Source organism: Sesamum indicum, linkage group LG6 (genome assembly GCF_000512975.1).
Source record: "Sesamum indicum cultivar Zhongzhi No. 13 linkage group LG6, S_indicum_v1.0, whole genome shotgun sequence".
In the NCBI taxonomy this organism is placed as follows: domain Eukaryota; kingdom Viridiplantae; phylum Streptophyta; class Magnoliopsida; order Lamiales; family Pedaliaceae; genus Sesamum; species Sesamum indicum.
This window is the reverse complement of record NC_026150.1, coordinates 18,955,384-18,977,051: the sequence shown is the minus strand read 5'-3', so window position 1 is coordinate 18,977,051 and position 21,668 is coordinate 18,955,384. Positions and strand designations below refer to the sequence as shown.

The window sequence follows — 21,668 nt, the reverse complement described above, 5'->3', positions numbered from 1 at the left end:
AATAGTACAAGTTAAACTTTCAAATCATACAACAGTTTAGGTTTCACGTTTCAAAAATGACTCTGTCATGAGAGCAATTGATGCCATACAAGACAACAATCCCATCCGCAAGATCTCCTCAAGGAATCAAACCAGACTCCGATTTTGATTATCGGATCAAGCGCTCGGTGTGTGACAATAAAAACTGTGCATAATATTGCAATTCGAATTTTTAAATCATATACATAGTAGTCTAAGTGTTAAGAAACGGGAAAATCGCATTTTTGGCCTCATATATGTCAAGGTCTTTTAATCCTATTTTTCACAATTTTCTCGCGTTTGCATCATATGAGTTGAGAATTTTCTTAATTTTAGTCCTCGTCATATGCATTTTCATCCAATAATTAACGAAAAATGTACAAACATGTACATAAGACTAACTTCATTAATTATTGAGAGAAAAATACACACGATAATTAAAAATTAAAAAAAAAGTCAATTTACAAACAACATATGGGACCAAAAATCCACATAATAAATTATGGGACCAAAAATACAATATTCCACATAATAAACTATGGCCACGGGAGCAATTTCTCTGGCACAGTACGTAAGTCAAATTGTTTAGTATTTAACTAACCAATTTTTTATATTTGTATTCTTGAATATTTTTAGATACATGACTAATTAATTGGAGACTGTCGTTTTCTTGTATGTATTTCAAACTAGATTATTCAATTATTTTCTGCCACCTAGTTGTTAAACATTCATTAAGATGAAGCAATTTGGTCACGTACCCAACAACAATTGGACTAGAATTAACAATCACTTTACCGTTTTTCTTATGATATGTATTTTTTTTTTTTTCATGTAGTGCTGAAAGGATTCTGTATATCTATGTCTGCCTCTTTCAAGATTTTAATAATAATTTCCAAGGTAATTTTTGTAAAAGGGTCAACCGAAAGTGAAAAATGTCTTGTCCACTCCATTTATTAATGAACCTTCGATAATCACTGATGTTTGCATAATGTCTCTATAATTGCTTGATTTTATCAATGATGTTTTAGCTGTTGTTTGAGACAAATCGCTAAGTCTGGTAAACAAGTTTGAAATTATGGATTCGAGTTTTATTAGATGCGTGGATATTTATCTTATTTCATGTGAGCTATAATTATAATTTGCTTATAATCATATTGGTGTATTGATTAAATTGAAAGTTATTGTAATTCATTGTTAATTATTTTTAATATATTGATGTATTGATTGAATCAATGTAATTCAAAATAAAAATTGCTTGCTTTTATTTCAGGGTTATATACGTTGATATGACTCATGAAATTAAGTCTAATTATACAAATATCCCTAGACTTTGCAAAATTATAAGTATATTCCTTGAGCTTGTATTTGTAATTATAAGTGCACCCCACATTCAATGGCGAAATTTACACAGACACCCTTTGAATATATTGCACAGAGGATGTGCCCGTAGTTAATAAAGGACACAAAATATTTGTGTAATTAAGTCTAATCTTAAAAGTGTTGATATAATCTACGCGGGCGAAATGCTTTTTTAGTCCAATAAAATAACAATAAAACTTGTTTTGGTACAACAACTATGACTGATATTGCTTTTAGTCCCATAAAACTCATAATCACGTATTTTTGTTCTAAAAACTCATGTCCGTTGTGGGTTTGGGACTAAAAAGACGTTGTTTGAGACTAAAAGAAAGTTGTAATTTTGGGACTAAAAAGACGTGATTTTTAGTTTTATGAGACTAAAAACGCTACATGCCATAATTATGGTACAAAAAAAATTGCCCTTGTTTTGTGGAACTATTTTTTTTTTGTCCAATTTACCCTTTTATTTTTCTCTATGTTGTGCATATATTTATTACCCTTCAGGGGAAATAAATTAAAAACCGATAGTCATGGATCAAGAGTTGAATTACTAATAAACTTATATAAAATGAGTTTTTCAAATTAAAAAAATAAAATAATTATATTTGCAGCCCTGATCTATATTATATTTATATAAATCACTCATATCAAAATTTAAATAATTACAAAAACCATCCATGACAGCAAAACACAGAATTAGTTTGTATAATGTTGTCGACGTTTTTAGAAAAGTATGTGTGATTTTTGAAAAGGCGGAATGAATTGTGAAAACGATACTGACATTTTTATATAGGTTTATATGCAATTTTTCAAGAAATATAAATAATTTGTGTAAATATACCAAAAATCAAGGGTGTAGACACAATTAATCCTAAATAAAAATAATCTCCCAAAAATATTTATCCCGGACAAATTCATCAGTCGACTATTTAACTTATAATTAAACCATACCATATAAGAATTACTAATAATATATCTAGGTTGGTATTTAGTCAAATTCCAAACTAGATCAATTTTCGCATACAAAAAAAAATGAAAATACAGAAACAATACACAGTATTTCTGGATTAGTGAGATGAAATACAGTGGATCCGTCATCCATCCATAAACTGGAAAGCACCTAGCAAATTAGAAACACGACTTTAGGGGAAAAATCGACACGATAGCCCACTCGAGAACAACGGCAATAATATTATTGTGAAAGGAGTTTGAGGAATGAGAGAAGATTAATCAGCTAAACTCCTCATCACATCAAATAATCATCAAGTACTGAAAAGACCAGAGTTATCCACTGGGAACGCACATATGTTCTTGTTTCAAGAATATTCAATCTCATCACTACTTAGATTGATGATTAGATCAGCTAGCATTAGATCTAGGGTCAGAGAATTTGTCAATTTTGGGTTCCATTTTCCAGTTGGGGGTTATGGGAGTTTTTGGGGTTTTGTTTGATATTTTTAAAAATTACTTCATGATTTTTATTTTATTTTTTGTCGATTGAATCTGACATTATGAATTTTAAATTTTCAATAATCAATATATGTTAGTTATTGATATTACTTTTCAGATATAAGATTTTTTGTATGATCTGACTCTAATAACATATTGAATGATCGTCTCATTTATAAAAGTTGAAAATAATTTAGTATCTAATATGGCTGGCGTTTACCTTGAATTTTTGTCTATTTATCTTTAAACCCTTAAATTTGTTTTTTTTTTTTTAACACACACACACATATATATGTATATATATTATTTATATACTCACAAATTAAATTAAAAAATTTCGTAAATATAAGACTAAATGTGTCGAATTTTCTAATATTATGATTATTTTAAATATTTTGTAAAGCATGGGACTAAAAGTATTGAACTCCTATCCAATGAGACTAAAAAGTGTAACTTTGCCAAATTCTAAGTTTCTCTACAACCCGTCACTTCCCAAAAATTCTAGATCTTAATAATATTTCACAGGGCATATTCTCAATAATATTTTATTATTTTATGATAAATTATATCGATACCCTAAAATTATATTTAGTTACACAAAATACATTCTTGTTCTTTTATAAAATTACAGCCACATCTTTAATGGGATGTTAGTATATTGTATTTTTTTTAATTTTTATAAAATTACAGATACATACACCTTTAATAGGATATTTGTATAAAATTCTACTATCAAAAAGAAAATATACTTGTAATTAATTACACGTAAATTTAAAGACATTCTATGATAAGGTCAGCTTGAGTATCCTATTTTATCATCTAAAGCATATCACCAAAATCTTATCTCGTATTAAAGATGAATGTGCGATAACGTTGTTAAGTCACAACAATTAGGCCAAGTAATTAAACATTAAAACTCAAAAAAAAGATGCTTAACGTATAAACATTAAATTTAATAATGCAGGAGATAACAAGTGTGTAGCCCCCCCCCCCCCCCCCCCCCACCACAACCTCCGCTCCGACAACTTGGTCATATTATTGTGAACATCATCATGTAATAATCCCCCCCCCCCAGTGCAATCTAGGACTCTTGGAGTGCTCGCCACATGTCGGCTTCCTAACTCCATTACATGACCTCAGGAAGCGACAAATATCTTTTCGTATTTGCATATTGCCCCCATCATTTTTGTAAATTCTCACTTTGTGCCCAACGCATTATTCAAATTCGAAAATAAATTAAATATATCAATAATTCAAATCGACAAATATATTCAAATGATACAAAGACACAACAGTACATTTATAGTCGTGGAACTAAAACTCACATTATATTATTTGTGAGGCATTAATCTTACCAAATGAGCAAAGCCTCATCAACACTTATATCTATTACATTTAACATAGAGAAACCAAGAAAAACAAACAACGAGTGCATGAATAATATCACGAACCACTAAGAATATCATATTTGAAGAGAATAATCAGTGAAAAATAGTCGAGATGAGACTTTGAGACTCTAAAGTAGTCGGGCACACGTGAATTCCATTTTATGTGCTAAGATTCTGCAAAATTCTTGTACGTGGACAATTCTTGAAGATAGAATTAGTTCCAGATTCCATTTTAAGGCCAGGGGTGTGTCGACATTGAAATTCATGTCTATACCCCCTTCACTTGTTATATGTGATGGAGAATCTGTGCCCAATTTTGACTAAGTAAAAAAAAAAACAGTGAGAATAAAGAGATAAGACGAATGAAGGAAGTTTATATTGAGACTTGAGAGCATATTTTAGGTGACAAGAAGTCTTAGATTCACTGGTATTGTGCTGCATGAATAATTCCTCAAGATGTATTAATTTAACCCAGAAAATCAAGAAGTTAGACTTATTGATGTTGATGCCTAATAAGATATTATTTTGCTTTTCAGAAAATTCTTACCCAAACTAAATTCGATTGAACCAAATCAGTCGTAAAGTAAATACAATACACTTGTCATATGATTTGTCACTTTTTTTAATATGTACCAATCACACGGTAGATATATTGTATTTGTCATATAATTAATTTAGATCCGACTAAACCCGATCTATATTAAGATTTAATTTTCTAGGTAACTGCTATAGAATAATCAAAGTTTGAGGACCAATTAGTTTTAGTGTAGGATTGAATAAGAGAAATTATGGCTCAATTGATGAGATTAAGAGGAATAGACCTTTGACGTGAGTCTATTGTAATGGGTATTTTATATTTGTCGCACTTAATTTTAGTTTATTAATTGAATTGATATATTTTTTAATTTATTAATAATGATGTAATTATATAATCACATTTATATATATATTTAAAAAGAACATGTGTTAAATGTTTTAATCCACACTTCACCGATTTAAATCACTGTGAATAACACGCACATTTTTTTCTACAAAACATCATTATAAATCACCGACTAGGTTCAAGAATGTGTCATGCCAAAATAAAATATAGGACTAATTGTGTTTATAATTCTAAATTTGTTGATGCTATAGTTACATGGCTAAATGTGTTAAAAACTTAATACAATAAAATCTCTATGAATTAATACTCTATAAATTAATAAATTCTCTAAAATAATAAAAATATTTTCAGGTCCCGACTTGGACCTTTGCTAAAAAATCATCAAATTCGATAATATAATAATTTTTCGAAAAATCCCTTTATAAATATTAGGTCCCATTAAAACTCTAAATTAATAATTCATAAATATTACACTTATAAATATTATGGTAATTTGCTAAAATATGAAATCTGTAATGCTTTACGCATTTGATCATTCATGGATGATTTTGAGATGCATTTTAGATGAGAAGCCATGGTTGGGTGTTATGAACTATTTTATTTCCATATTGAGATTTATATAGTATATGTTTCATTCATCATGCATGAATATATTTAATTTGCTATAATAGTTATTTAAGTGCAACGAATTAATATAAACATGTACATTTTAAGTAATTCCGATGAATTGATACATGCTTCCATGAATATAATAGTTAATTGTATACAATGAATTGATATTATTTTGTTTGTTACGTAATTGATTGCGTTTTTTTGTTTCTATTTCATTTTGGCATGTGCAATGCAGGGGAAATTATTTTAGGGCTAGTATACTTTTCGTCCATTGATTATGGGATTTTTTTAAATTCCATAAATTATAAAAAAAAAGAATATTATTTGTAATCCTTTCATCATACTTCATTAGTATTTTTTACGGAACAAGGCACGTACTAAATACATGGCCGTTAACTATTCAGTCATTTTCAGTAACATACTTAGCGCTTTTAGTCCAATTAATTACAGAATTTTCATTAATGATCCAATAAGTTAGGAAAAATCTCACATTTAATTCTTTTATCAGATTCCATTAGTATTTTGGATAACAATAACAAAAATGACTAATTAAAGTGAGAACTCTTGTAACTTATCGGATAATTAATAAGAATTATGTAAGCAATGAGGGCAAAAAATATACTAACACTAAGATATAAGACAAAAAACAAATCTTTTGTCTTTCCCAAGTATATGTACCAAAGAGAGACCGGTTCATCCTTAGCAAAATGGACAGTGTTGCCTTAAATCACATGTTTATACACTATATGTCTTGAAAAAAAATCATTTCCAACCCCTAATTATTGTTGTATGGCACGTCTTAATTAATATAAGTTATGACTTCAAATGTACAAGACAGAGACACAAAAATCGAGCACAAAATCTAACTTTTTTCAATAAAGCAACATCGGCAACAACGGATGCTACGACCTATTTAAGAGGAAGGGAGGAGGAGGAGGAGGGAGAATCCATGCATATGAGGCTACGGATATTTTTTTTTATTTAAAAAAATAAAAGTAGGAGACAATCAATAAATATATATATATATATATATTTAAAAAAAAGGGTCGAAAGACGACGAATAGTAGTGGAAAAAAGTAGTATCAAAACCCCAAAAAATAAAATAAAATTAAAATGAACAAGTTGGTACCACAAGGATTAAAAAAAGGCAAAAGACTTCAAATTCAACCACATATACATGCATAATAAAATAATAATAATCAAATATATATTTATTGTTTATTTAAAAAAATAAAAGAAAAAGGTAAGTATATAAAGGGAAAAAGAAAAGGGGGATGGGAAAAAATAATTGAAATTTGATGAGTAGTGTACTGTGCTGGAATTGGAATCGCATTGATGGCTTCTGCCTTTAATCATTCCACTCCAAAGATGGAACTAAAAAAGGAAACAAGAAAAGAGAGGTATCATATCACCAAACGCGACAATCCCACTTTTTTTTTTTTTTCCTTGTTTTAAAGATTGAATTACATCGATTTTCTTTAAAATTTATCGTAATTATAAATTATACCACCAAACGCGACACTCCCATCTTTTTTCTCGTTTCAAAAGTTTAATTATTATAAATACCCTTAAAATTTACCATAATTATAAATATTTTATCATTATTTGAGAAATTATAAATACCCTCTAGGATTCTAACAACTACCTTTTGTCACGAGGGGTATCTGTTAAACAACAGTTAATTTTAAAAAGATATATGTAATTTTTTTTAAAAAAAATATTTATAATTATAATAAATTTTAGAGTGCATTGTAATTTATGTCATATGAAATAGAATAATGTTTAAAGAAATTCATCCACAATATCCAATCATGTAACCCTCCTGCTTCTTATTGAATTTTCATCATAAATTAAAGTTTTAATATTTCCAAAAAAATAAAAAATAAAAAAAGGAAAGATAAGGAATATAAGAATCGCTTGGCTTTACATGGAAAATAACAATTACTTTCTTTTCTTTTTTTTTTTGTTGGGGGGGGGGGGGGGGGGGGGGGGGGGTTTTTTGGGCTTGCCTACATAGTTAGCTAGATCCCCAGATAATCATAAGGGGCTTGGGATGGACATGATATACCCTTGCTTGTTCCTACATATGGCATCAAATAATGTGGCTTGCAACTGGATCAGTGTAAATTGTCTGCTCTATCCGCATATGTCACTAGGACGAGGAGATTTTGGGACTTATAAATTATTCAAGTTTGATCGTTTATAATTAATATAGAATATATATATATATATGTATGTATGTATGTATGTATGTTTGAGTGTGTACAAGATTCCATTACAGGATGTGTTTAAAATTATTAAAAACCAGACTTTTAATCCCGACAATAACTCTCAAATACTTATGTTAAATTAGAAAATTTAATAGGAGGATGCTGTGGAATGATGGGAAGGACAAAGTTGTATTAATGTCTTAATTGTAAGTCAAATATTATCTTCCATAGTGAGTTACATCAAACAGTGACTTCACTCACAAAATCAGCAAAAAAGATGTACCTTAGGATTCTCTCCTAAAAGAATAATCTTATATATATATATATATATATATATATGTTCTCTGTCTATTTTCTCACTTTTTACAAGATTATACGAGACGTTAATATAAGTATCTATATGCTATTCCATGGAAAGCTACATCTTCACTTTCATTTTCTTTTTTGGGTAAATTACAACCAGTTTTATGAGGTTTAGCATAATTATGAATATTTTCTATTGTTTGAAAAATTATCATTACCTTTTTTATTTTTTTAACGATCATATAACAATTAGCTCAATCTGTTAGTCTCGGTTAGGTTTCTGTCATATTTTTGTGATGACTTGATCAAAATCCCCTTTATGGACTAAAAATTATAATTTTATTTACTTTTTTAAAAAAATTCTAAATTTGTTGTGACGATTTTTTTCAATAAAAAACTTTAATTTTTTTCATCCACTTTGTTCTTCTTTTTATAAAATTTTAATTTTTAAAAAAGAAAAAATACAATAAATGCAAAGTTAATAATTTCATACTTCCATCCAATGATTACAACATTTCGAACAATTAGTGTTATTAAATATTTTGCCAAAGCTCAGAAAGAGTTTGTTGTAATTTATCGTTTTCTGCAGATATTACGCTTTCTTTTCAACAAAAAATATATGCTTCCGAGGATGCAGTATTTACAAAATTTCGATAGGGATACAAAAAAAAAACGAAATGTATAATTAGAAAATAAAGAAATGGTAGTGGTGCAGGACAAGACTAACTTACATGCACATAATGTAAGAGCCCATTTGCAGAAAACCATAAACAAATGAAGAAAGCAATTAATGTAGTTAAAGTGAAAGTGTGGGAAGCACTATCACTATCTACCATGACGAAATACAGCTGCTCCTCATGTTCACAAGCACTGGACCAAATACATAATATACAGAAATGCTTAAAACACCACATTGTCCGAAACCTTGCATTCCTAGGATATTTCTATGTATGATTTTTTCCCATTGTTCTCCAATTTGCTTTACAATCATCCTACAGGTAATCCATGTCAACAACTTGTCCGTTGCTCGTCTCAGGGACATATTGCTCAGCACGGCTTGTAGAGGTGTTGAGTGGGGTGGCTCTCATTTCCCACTAACGGCACCATGTCCGCATGAAGATCCAAGCATAAGATTGTCATAACGACAGAATACCAAAAAACTACTGCAAGAACAAAGCATCAGATGATGAGAGAGAGAGATAGAGATTGGATGCTGTACTCAACAAAAGGAGAGGAGATATAGTATAAATAAGTGATCTAGACTAGTGTAAAAGTTCTTTAAGAGAAAGAGGTGGGATCCCACCTGAGGGGAAAGGCACACATATCACAGACACTTTAATTCTATGTGAGATCCTTTGTTTCTCAGTCTTTGCTTATATATTCGTATCGCCTAATTCATTTGCAACCATAAGTTAAAAGCAACAACTCTTTAACGTCTCCATTCTCTGTCAGTCACTACCACCATACCACGACACCAAAATCAGTTACATTTGGCCATGCCCCTCGGTTCTGTGGCTCCTAAACTGGAAAATGATGTCGATGGCACTGTACTTGCTAACAGCACGCCACATAGGCCGGAGTCTTGTGATACAGCTCTGGCTTACCCTGTGCAGAACAGTTCCAGGTCCTTTCTACAAAGAACGTTGTATCCCATAACTTTAAAGGTCTCTTTCTCTCTCTCTCTCTCTCTCTCTCTCTCTCTCTGCGTGCACACGGACAAATTCACATACCGACAAATCACTCAAAGCCCTGATGAAGTAATGATGATAAAGAACTTAGCTAGCAATCAGCCTGTTTGCATGTTCAAAGATAGACATAGTTCATTTAGCACAAATATAGTAATCCGAGAACTACGTACTAATAATTGGGGCAGAATGAAGATCACAAATTAAGGAATCAAATATTTTGCAGTTGCATTCACCATAAACTATAATGCAACTCCATTGATATTTTTTGTTATTGTGTTTCAGTTTGAAGAGATTGTCTACAAGGTATATTATGAAAGAAAAAGAAGTTGTGGAGGGACATCAACAAGCGCTAAAGAGAAAACAATACTCAACGGGATCACGGGCATGGTTTCTCCAGGAGAGATATTGGCGATGCTAGGTCCATCAGGCAGTGGGAAAACCACCCTCCTCACAGCTCTTGGAGGCCGTCTCTCTGGAAAGTTATCAGGAAAGATCACTTACAATGGCCAGCCATTTTCAGGCTCTATCAAACGCCGAACAGGATTTGTTGCACAGGATGATGTCTTATATCCACATCTAACCGTGTTTGAAACTCTTTTATTTACCGCACTGCTAAGGCTTCCGAAGAGCTTGTCCAAAGACGAAAAAGCACAGCATGTAGAGAATGTTATAGCGGAATTGGGATTAACTAGGTGCCATAACAGCATGATAGGAGGGCCTCTGTTCAGGGGAATATCAGGTGGAGAGAAGAAGAGGGTTAGCATAGGTCAAGAAATGCTAATCAACCCAAGTTTACTGTTGCTAGACGAGCCCACCTCCGGTCTTGATTCGACCACAGCTCAACGGATCTTAAACACAGTTAAAGGGCTGGCTAGTGGAGGTCGAACCATTATAACCACCATTCATCAGCCATCAAGCCGGCTCTACCATATGTTCGACAAGGTGGTCTTGCTCTCTGAAGGCTGTCCGATCTACTATGGTCTTGCATCAGCTGCCTTGGAATATTTCTCTTCCATTGGATTTTCAACATCTGTTGCTGTCAATCCTGCTGATCTCTTGCTTGATCTTGCTAACGGTAAGTAGAAATTTCTACTTCCTGCAACATGTTCTTCAGCATAATATCTGATTGTTTGATAGTGAAGGACCTTAAAAAACATTTATTCCCATGTCCTTTCTCAGGAACAGAGAAATGTCACTTAGACCACTTAAAGTGCTTGTTATCATTAAAATTTAATGGAGTTCAGAATGGCCCTACCCTCACATACTGTGCTAGATTCACTAATATGAGGATCAATCTTGGGAATTCAACACTTGCTCTCTCCTAATTATAGGACAAAGTAACCATTTTAAGACTCTTAGAGATGCAAATTGGTTATTTTATCACAAAAGAATAATATGAACATTATATGTATTCCAGGAATTGGACCTGATTTCCAGCATGCTAACGACCACAAGGACAACATCAAACAAGATCCTGTATCTGTGAGAGAATTTCTCATCTCTGCCTACGACAAGAATATTTCTACAGGACTGAAATCTGAGTTGTGCAGTGCAGATGTCAATTACACAAAGGAAAGTTCTACAAGTAAGTATCTGATTTCTTGTCCCTCTCATTTGGGAAACTTCTTATATTTTTCCCAATCTTGAGCTGGCAGACAATCTGTTCCCTAGCTCGATATGTGCCTCACTTCTCTTCTGCTGATAAAAAATGTACTGTGATCTCCCATTGATGCAGGAAATGATGTGAAATCAGAGAAATGGTGCACAACTTGGTGGCATCAATTTAAGATCCTGCTCTTACGCGGACTGCGGGAGCGAAGATTTGAAGCGTTCAACAGATTAAGAATCTTCCAAGTCCTAAGTGTGGCAATACTTGGCGGGCTTCTTTGGTGGCACACTCCCTCATCTCACATTGATGACCGCGTAAGCCACCTTTATTTCTACTCCAGAACAAACAAATATATATCCTATACTGCATTTACCTGAGCAATCCAAGTTGTCCCCTAAATCGTATAATACAAAACATGTATGCTTTCTATATGCATTAACTCCCAAGCAGCTAAACTTGTAAAAAAAGAAAAAACTCCCAAGCAGCTACATTATGCCCTGTATACATCCTAATGAAAAGTTATGTTTATGTGCAGATTGCGATGTTGTTCTTTTTCTCAGTGTTCTGGGGCTTCTACCCACTTTACAATGCTGTTTTTACTTTTCCCCAAGAAAGAAACATGCTAATCAAGGAAAGGTCATCCGGCATGTACCGCCTCTCATCCTACTTTCTAGCCAGAACGGTGGGAGATCTTCCTCTGGAGCTAGCACTCCCAACAGCATTTACGTTCATCTTTTACTGGATGGGCGGCCTTAAACCGGACCCAGCCACCTTTATCCTCTCCCTTCTAGTTGTTCTTTTCAGTGTCCTTGTTTCCCAGAGTCTTGGCTTGGCTTTTGGCGCCCTACTAATGGACGTCAAACAAGCTGCAACTTTAGCCTCAGTAACAACCATGGTCTTCCTTATTGCCGGAGGATACTATGTTAGACACATCCCCCCATTCATAGCCTGGTTAAGATATCTGAGCTACAGCTACTATTGTTACAGACTTCTTCTTGGGATTCAATACAATGAGAATGACTACTATGAGTGTGCAAAGGGAGCTTATTGCCGAGTTGCAGATTATCCTCCCATCAAGGCGGTCGGTTTAAGCCATTTGTGGATAGATATCTCCATCATGATGCTGATGCTCGTGGGCTACCGTTTTATCGCATACCTAGCTCTACACCGGGTGAGATGAATGATAACTATTGACCTGGAGAAACAAGCTTAACAAGTTCCCTTTTTCTTCCACTGAGTAATAATGTTAGTTTAGGCAAATGCCCACAGCCAGGTTTTGATCATAGACAACTAATAAGTTCAATGTAGTACCCTCTGGCAGTGGTCTATATAAATCTGATTCAGGAAAAGTTTGGTGCTTTGTAGCATATATCCTTAGCATCCATAACAGAGATGTGCATGTATAAGAAAATAGCACTGAACAATTATTATATCAACCAATTAAAACAAAAACAAGTCAACAAAGTGAAAACAAACCTCAAACCAAATAACAATCTGCAGAACAGGAGTATGGAGATATGTGGGACATGTGAATCCATAAATTACTTTTAGATTAACCATTTCCTGCAAATTTATTGACCACAAAAAGAAAGCAAGAAAGAAACAATCAAGAACAGTAACCCCCCCCCCCTCTCCCACACACACACATACATAAATGTAGAGAGAGAGAGAGAGCGAGAGCAAGAATAATAACAAAAAGAAACGAAGAACGGGGGATTAGAAGAACTGACCAACCCACATAATCATTTTCAATAGAGTAATTTATCTTGAAATCAAAGAAATTGCCCAAAACAACTGAAGCAAAAGAATGGAGAAAGTCCTTCAGGGTATGAAATCCAGAGTTGTTGTCATATTCTGCTTGCTATAGTGCAGTTTCCAACATTCAGAAAACAGTAAAAAGGGACAAGCACATGTACCATAATGTCCCTTTCATCTTTCCCATGAGATTGGTGATATTGCATTGACTGTAATAGATGTTAGGTGTATCTTTGAACAATGGGACCTATACAAGAAACCAACAACAAGATGAGAGGTAGCTGATTCAAGAAACCACATTCACCATTTCTGACAAAATATAACATAAAAAACTCCTCTTTGATCTTCTGAGCTTTAACCGTTTTCAAGAATGGAGTAGAAATATACATCTTTTTACAGCTAAACGCTGGATTCAACTCTCCAGCTCTTCTCAGCCCCCATTGTGAACTAAGGAATTTTTCTTCTTCGACGTGAGCAGAACAACAGGAATCCATGCAACCTCCTACACATTATTATATCTTTCCAATCTGAATATGCGCAGAATTTGTGAGAAGGAAATTTGAAAATATAAATGGAAATCTTGTAGTGAATAATTGCTGATTCACATATCAATTCAAAATATTAGGTGAAATTGCAATCTTGGCCCACACTTAGAGGATATTGTATTTTTAATCCCACAGTTTACAAATTTAATATACTTGGACCGATCTCATAGTTTAAAAAATTGTTGTATTCGAGACAGAACAATGATACAATTTTGTATGCTACGGAATCAAATGTGTCAAAAAAATATATCCTATAGATTAAAAAGTTCCAACTTTTTAGTTTATGATATTAAATGTGTTAAGCTCGTAATTATAAGAACAAAAATATAATATTTTTTATCGTGTTGGATCAAAAGTGCAATTTTTCAGAATATCACTCAGATGCACTTTTAAGTTGAAAATAGAAAGTAAAAGTGGATTGAATTGTTCATTTATTTTTATTTAAAATACGGGTTCATCAAAACATTACAACCGGTACATATATTACACAAATGCTTGCGTATAAATCACATTGTATATGTCTATGATAGTACTAAGCTATGTATAAGAGAATGAGCACAATGAATTGCAAGTCATAACAGCAGACATAAAGGCCACTAAACGAAACGAATAAATTATAACAATTACTTGTGAGAAGGAATGTTAAGCTTACGGTCTTATGTTCGGATGGGATTTCGAACCAACGAAAGTCGCTTGCCACACGACGAGGATAGGACACTTGAGAAACCCTAGAAATCGAAATAGCGTTCGTCAAAACATTACAATCGGTACATATTTTACGCAAATGCTTGCGTAGAAAGTGTGGACGACAGTTAACTCACCAAATATATTGTCATTCACGTCGTCGCTTCGAACGAATTGGATGGTGTCTCCTCCTTCGCAACGAAATGTCAATACTTTGAAACCAAATTTGGGGGAAAGAGACAAAAAAAGGCACGGGGTCAGGTGATTTTATAATTTCAAAATTTGAAGGGGACAAAAATGTAATTCAACTAATAAATTCTCCGTTTAATCCATGCGTGTAAGCAGATTCGGAAGGATATATTGTCATTCTTGTCTGGGTTAGTAAACCCAGCCGGATCCTGCCCCAAGTGGCACAATCACAGCGCGAATCCTAAATTAATCCCAATGTGGGATGTGGTATCCGTCCAGGTAAACACAACCTTAACATATTACGAGCCATAATCATAATCAGGTTAACTATATCTCCAGTGATCATAATATCGGAGCACATTTCCACGTACTTTATTTTGCTTAAAATAAAATTATATACGCATAATATGTATATATTAAATAAAATAAAAAATACAATTCAAAGTAGAGGAAGATAAATGCAACATAACAACATCTAAAAATAGTATTAGATAACAGTTGAACCATATGAATGCTACATCACATGATGCTAATGACAGCACTAACAACGTCAACTGGATTGGACCATCTTGCTTGGTACGTTTTCAATATTCAGGTATATTTGCTATATGTGTTCAATGTTGGATCGACGAGGATGGTAAGTATAATTAACTTTTCAAAATTCTTTAAAACAATATAATAAAATGAAAAATGAAGAGGTGTATGCATTTTGCAATTGCTTCACAAATTTTTTCCACCTCATCTCATCTTACTATGTAGATCATATCATGTGTTTGATTATGGAGGATGTCTTCTAATCTAAGAGATATATATTTTAAATATATTTTATATATATTTTCATTTAATTCTTTTTATATAACATATGAATTATTATTATTTTTATATATATTTTCATTTAATTCTTTTTATATAACATATGAATTATTATTATTATATTTTTATTTTATATTTAATTATATGCTAAAACATTCTTTATTTCAACCAAACTCATTGCATTTAATTTATTTTCACTGAAATAATGCGATAAGATGAAATGAAATTGTTAGCCTATTAGATATTTCGGTTTCGGGTCAAGTGCATCCGACGGGGCCCATATTTGGACTAACCCGACCCATGCTCACAATAGGATATAAGCAATTTCATCGCATAACCCGACCCGGGAGGCAACTTCACGCGACCCACCCCCGAATTTCGCCCCTTCTCTCTCCTCATCCCTATTCTCCCAATTTCCGCCCCGCAGATAAATCAACGGCTCAGATTCTCCGATGCTCTCCATCTCAATTCGCCGGCGATTGTTGCCTCGTACCACCTCAAGCCATCCGTAGACATACTGTTCTTGTATGAATATCTTTTGATTTTGTTAGAATTCAAAAGAGTTTTAGTATTCTCTATTTCCATGGCTTCTGATGACGAAGCCGAAAGCCTCGCTCATTTTCTCGAGTCCGAGGTCCTGTCTGAACTCTCCGATCTGGTATACAAGTCCTATGATTTTTTAAGAATTTTGTTTTCTGATTTATGTTAATCTGCATATTTATTTTTGTTTTGTTTGGGGGCTATTTAGATGTTTATTATAATTTGACGTGAGATGGATCCTCATGGGTTTGGTTGGTCCGTTAAATAATTTTATGTTTTTGTAATATTTTCCTCCGAATTGATGTGCTAAAGGTAAAATTCGTACTTCTGGGCTCAGGTCTATTATTAGTTTTGTCAGCATGATGTGAGAATTCCTATTTTACCTGGTGTTTGTTTTTATATTGTTTAAGAAGCATTGTTCTGCAAAATAACTAAAACATTTATATATTGGAAACTGAAATTGCTGCAATTGTAAGCTTTTGTCCACTTTGTTAGTTTATTTAAACTTTATGTGGTTGAATAAAAAATAGTTATGAACACTCAGCCACCAGTTATATTTGTTCAGCTATTTAGTGTACCCAATTGCAATAAAAGGATAATGTTTTCTATAAGTATTTTTCTTTCCCAAATAATTATGTTCTTTGCATTTTTTTCTGACATTTTGTACGTTGCATCCTAAAGATTGATTATTTATCTTACTTTTTTGCAATCATGTATGCATGAAGTGCATCCTATCTTTCATGCCTTTTGAAAATTGGATTGGGTTGCCTTCATTAGAAAATTACAATTCTTTGGGAAAAAAAATTATGACAAAAATTGCCTGTCCATGCAAGTAACTCTGCGGTATTGTGTTTCAGGAAAAGGCGGAAACAATGGAAGACGAAAATGAATATGGAGAGGAAGAAAGAGATGGAAAGAGGTTGCGTATTGAAGAGGGTGAGCTAAGTGAACAGGAGGAGAAGGAGCAACAAGAAGCAAAGAAAATTAGAATTGAGGAGGGTGAACTTAGCGATAAAGGATTATTGAGGGCTGTAAGATCATTATCGTCGTCATCTTTGTCATCGGTTGAGCTGGAAAGTGAAATTGAAGCTGCACCATCACCTCCAAAAAAGAATAATATGGTTGTGGGCAACAATAAAAATGATGGAAAACGTAGCACTGAGAATAGACAGTTGCCTTGGAGGATTGAGTCGGGGATGTTCAGTCGGATTCCTCCTGAGTTGTTGTTTCACATCCTCAAATTTCTCTCTTCCGAGGTATCTGGATTTGTCCAATATTTTGCACAATGTGTGTGTGTGTGTGTTTCAACCTGGGGTTTGTTGTTTTTTGTTGAGTGGTTTTTTATTGACATAGTTTATACTTTTCTTATAATGGAACTGCAGGACCTTGTTTCTTGCTCAATGGTTTGTAGATTCCTAAATTTTGCCTCTGCAGACGAATCCTTGTGGCGTCGCCTGTTAGTACTCTTTCCTCTGCTCCCCTTTCACCAGCCCCAACCACCCCACCCACAAACCAAAAAAAGTAAAAAGAAAAAGAAAAACAGAGCCTGGTCCAACAGAGGGGATTTCTTACCTTTCTACTAATGCTTTTTTCTGCATGATTATTGCTGTTGTGACATCTTTTTCATGTTCTGCTTGGTCATATTGCACTTGTATGTTGATGAACAATCTGATAAGATACTCCCTTTTTGCTGTTTTCCATGGGCAGCTATGTCTGGTCTGTGCATCCTAGAAACTTGCAATCGTCCACATATATATTTTCATCTATACACTTCGAATGAGAAAATTTATATATTTGCTGCATGTAGATATTGTATGCGGTGGGGTCTATTGCCACCTAAAAAGCCGCGTGAATGTGCTTGGAAGAAGCTTTACATCCAGGCAAGTTTGGTTTCTAAGTTTTAAGTTCTGTCATTTTTTAACAAAGTAAAATTACAGTGTGAAAATGCTTAATCTTATCTTAACCCTTCATAAATGGAGGACTGTGTTGTCACATACTGTTTGTTTATCTTTTTCGACTTTCCTTTTTGTTAGATAGACACTATAGCTTCATGTTGAGTCCTCCAATGATTTTTATATTTTCATTAGATCATTTGAAGATTTAAAGTTTACCTCTTATTACATTTGCTTCACAGCGTGATGAGGAAGATATGGCAGAGTTTGTGCGAAACTGCCCGTCCGAATTCAAAGAATATTATATCCAAATGCAGGTGGCAAAGAGAAGTCAAGCACCTAATCCTTCTCAGGTAAACATAATTAACTGTTTGAGGAAATGCTTTTCTGAAGATACATGCAATTTCATGCGAATGTGATTATTGATGAATAGGTTATTCAACATCCCATGAGAATATTATGAATCTACTCCGGCCTTCATGTATCTAAGAGCATGCTGCTTTAATGTTTATTTACTATGTGATGTTAAGGTGAATGATGATCGAATAATTCTCGACAAAACACTTGCTGATCAAGTCTCAATTTGGAAGAGTAGCAGAGGCCTGGCTGACACGGTGGTTGTCAATCATGCATGTTCTGGGGAAAATTGCACTTACTATCATATTGGAGATGTATTTGTCTGTGAAAAGACTGGAAATGTTCATGGTGAGATATGATCTCATCCTTTGGCAGAATAAAATGATGATGCATAGAGGCTGAATAGGATTGTCATAACTTATAAGAAGTCAAACTCTCTCTTGCTTGTCCAGGATACTTAGAGATATTGGTTTTCCTTTCTGTTTGTGCAGTTTGTGATGATACATGCAAAGAAGTTATTATGGATCCCACAAATGAACTATTGGTCTGCACAATCTCAGGACGAAGTTTTGACAGATTACTCTCACCAGCTGAGATGGAACCCGATGCTGTAATACATTTTCCCTTCTGACTAGTAACTTTTAGCATATTGGCAATGTGGGAAGCTTGATTGGTTTGCTTGTGAGCATGGAGTTTTCTTATCGCTTCAATTGTCTGATGACCTATTGATTCTGAAAGTTGCATCCTTGTTATCGTACTTGGTTTTAAGAGGATTCTTTTGGAATGCATGTTGGTATTACGAACGTCTCATAAAGTGAACTAAGCTAGATAAGAAAACCATTTGGAGAACAGTTTCTTTGAATCTCCACTAATTATTACTAAAATATTTTGGGGTCAAATAAGCTTGTTCCTCCTTTTGCAGATGCTGTCCATGATTAGGGCTCATATCTTGCATACATATCTGTAAATCTCCTAGAGAAACATGCAACACGGTTATCTCCCTCCTTGGTGTTTTCTTTGTCATTTTGATTAAGTTGGGATTGCTTTTCTTTCCGTGGGTTGAAAATTTAGGAACAGCAACAAGGTGGTGGTGCAGATGAAGCAGAGCCTTTCATGGGATCCGGACGCTTTGGTATGAACTATTTCTTGTCTCAAAAACTGCAAAGTGTTCATGACCTCTTTTCCTTTTTTTGATTATATGTACATTTATGCATCAGCTAGGGCTTATCTACTCGGATACAATTGTGAAGATGAGAAAGAACTGGAAGCTGCTTTAAGGTTTTGCTGATCCACTTTCATCTGTATAGTCTGATTGCCTGGACTTTATGGGATCCTGCGACATTCCTTAGCTAGTTTTATTTAAGCTTTTTCTGAGTATGAAACTTTTGGTTTTATAAATTAGTCGCTTTTCGAGCTTCTTCTTTGCAATAGCTTTGTTATATTCCATTATTTTTGGTAGAGCTGTTCGAGTATCCATTTTTGCTATGATCAGTTGCTATTGACAGTAAATCACAGACCAGAGCTCAAATCAAAATGGACATACGCTCTCTCTTTTGCAGGAGGACTTTGATTTAAGAATCTTATCGTATGTGAGTTTTGTTTTTAAGTGAAACGAACAAATGTGTTATTACATGGGAATAACTTTTCAGTGATTAATAGATGATTTATGACTATATTTGCATCTGTTGCTGTTATAATACTGAATGAATAAATCTTTAAATTATGTGTGAACCACATTGGCACTCTCAGGAGTTAGTTCTAATTACAGGAACACTTGTATCATTTGTAAAATACAAATGCAGTTCTTGAGGGGATGCAAGTTAGCCAGTGTAATGCACCACAATGGGTGTTTATGTAGTGTTTTGTCAATAAATAGGAGGTGTTTTTATAAAATTATTAACACAAACTCAATGGGCGTATTTGTAATTTTGTAAAGGATAGGGTGTCCATGTAGTAGAGTATAATTTGAGGGATTGCTACTGTAGTTTACCCTTGGATATCAAAGTCAAATAAAGTGATAATAACTTAGTTATATATATATATATATATATATTATTTTCAACAAGAAAATGAAGTTGGGCAATAGGATATTAAAATTTACCAACTAATGGACCTTTGATTTCAAAATTCGGGGACTTTTACACTTAATCAACCGCAGAATAATGGAATGTTTGCAAAAACTTCTATTTTCATAGAAGTGATTTCTCTAAAAAGAGTTGAAGTTGTAATAGAATTAGGAGTGAATAGTGTTCGTGTAAAAAATAAATTAAAAGTTAAATTAAATAGTATTTTAAAAAAAATCACTTCCAAAAATAAATTTAGTTGGTTAAAGATGATTTTGTCACTATATGTTAAAAAGATATTATTTTTGCGTATTATTTCATTTGTTGTTTGTCAATGATAATTATTTTTCACCAAAAATGATAACATTTAGTTTCATAATTATATTTTATATTTATTTTTTAAAAGACATTAAAAGATATATTTAATTTAATAATGCTCCCACTAAGTAATATAATTATTGATTCACACACAACAATTAAATTTGCTTAATAGCAAAAAAAAAAGAAAAAAGTTATTTTATTAATTAATCAAATAACAATATGTCAACGAAATAATATAATTAAATGATATAGTAAATAAAATACAAAAAGTATTAAATATGTGAAAGTGTATTTAAATTATTCAAATTGTTTGAAAACTCCAAAATAAGCTTTAAATATATATTTGTAGACATAAATTAAAAGCGATAAAGTTGAATTAAGATTATTAATATATTATAATAAAGATAAAATAGTCAAAAACAAAATTGAATATATTTACAAAAAAAAAAAAATCAAAACAGCTAAAAGCATCCTTCAAATGATTCTAACTTTTAGCCTAAAAATATTATTTTTGATTATTTCAAAATTAGAAGCTGACATTTCAGTTATTTCAAAAGTGTTGTTTTTTAGCGGAAAGTTGAAAAACGTTTTTTTACAGCATTTACAAACACTCCTGGTATATATTACTTATCATGAAACTGATCGTTGACATTATACGTCAGTTATATAATAAATATTAATTTATTTATCGTACAATATTTTTAAATGCATCAAATTTTATTCAGATTAAATTTATCGTAAAGATTCAAAGTTTAGCTAAATATTTGTATATCATTTATCCATGGGAGCATATTGTCGTGTGCAAATGTGAATTTTTATTATATTTATGTATTGTTTTAGCAATTATTATATGCATTTAATGTAATAAAATTTGAAAAGGATCAGAATTGATATTTTTAATAATCTTAAATGTATACGAATAGAATATTATTGATAAATAAAAAAAATATTATTTTAAGATAATAAATATGTTTTGCATAATTAAATGGG

At 32.7% G+C, this 21,668-nt stretch overlaps 2 protein-coding genes and 1 long non-coding RNA gene across 6 annotated transcripts; 2 read left to right on the top strand and 1 right to left on the bottom strand.

Moving 5' to 3' along the window:
* On the bottom strand, window positions 8,904-14,723 carry LOC105165014. 2 transcript variants are annotated; one of them, XR_848068.2, is made up of 5 exons: window positions 14,641-14,723; window positions 14,472-14,547; window positions 13,662-13,801; window positions 13,436-13,521; window positions 8,904-9,385 (listed from the first exon to the last, which is right to left on the bottom strand). It is a non-coding gene; the product is annotated as an uncharacterized LOC105165014 (long non-coding RNA). The 2 variants fall into 2 exon arrangements; XR_848067.2 differs by having other exon boundaries at window positions 8,905-9,385; window positions 13,662-13,776.
* LOC105165013 (ABC transporter G family member 14) lies at window positions 9,512-12,950 on the top strand. Its single transcript, XM_011083891.2, has 5 exons — window positions 9,512-9,886; window positions 10,193-10,985; window positions 11,328-11,495; window positions 11,646-11,833; window positions 12,055-12,950. The coding sequence occupies exons 1-5, from the start codon at window positions 9,719-9,721 to the stop codon at window positions 12,697-12,699; spliced, it is 1,962 nt and encodes a 653-aa protein (XP_011082193.1). The 5' UTR covers window positions 9,512-9,718; the 3' UTR covers window positions 12,700-12,950.
* LOC105165012 (F-box protein SKIP31-like) lies at window positions 15,791-19,875 on the top strand. 3 transcript variants are annotated; one of them, XM_020695079.1, is made up of 9 exons: window positions 15,791-16,030; window positions 16,903-17,301; window positions 17,428-17,501; window positions 17,853-17,925; window positions 18,180-18,290; window positions 18,468-18,642; window positions 18,786-18,904; window positions 19,366-19,426; window positions 19,512-19,875. In XM_020695079.1, exons 1-9 carry the CDS (start codon window positions 15,806-15,808, stop codon window positions 19,580-19,582), a joined length of 1,308 nt encoding a protein of 435 aa, XP_020550738.1. In that variant the 5' UTR covers window positions 15,791-15,805; the 3' UTR covers window positions 19,583-19,875. The 3 variants fall into 3 exon arrangements, with proteins under 3 accessions (XP_020550738.1, XP_020550739.1, XP_011082189.1); XM_011083887.2 differs by having other exon boundaries at window positions 15,888-16,163; XM_020695080.1 differs by lacking the exons at window positions 19,366-19,426; window positions 19,512-19,875 and adding an exon at window positions 19,217-19,359.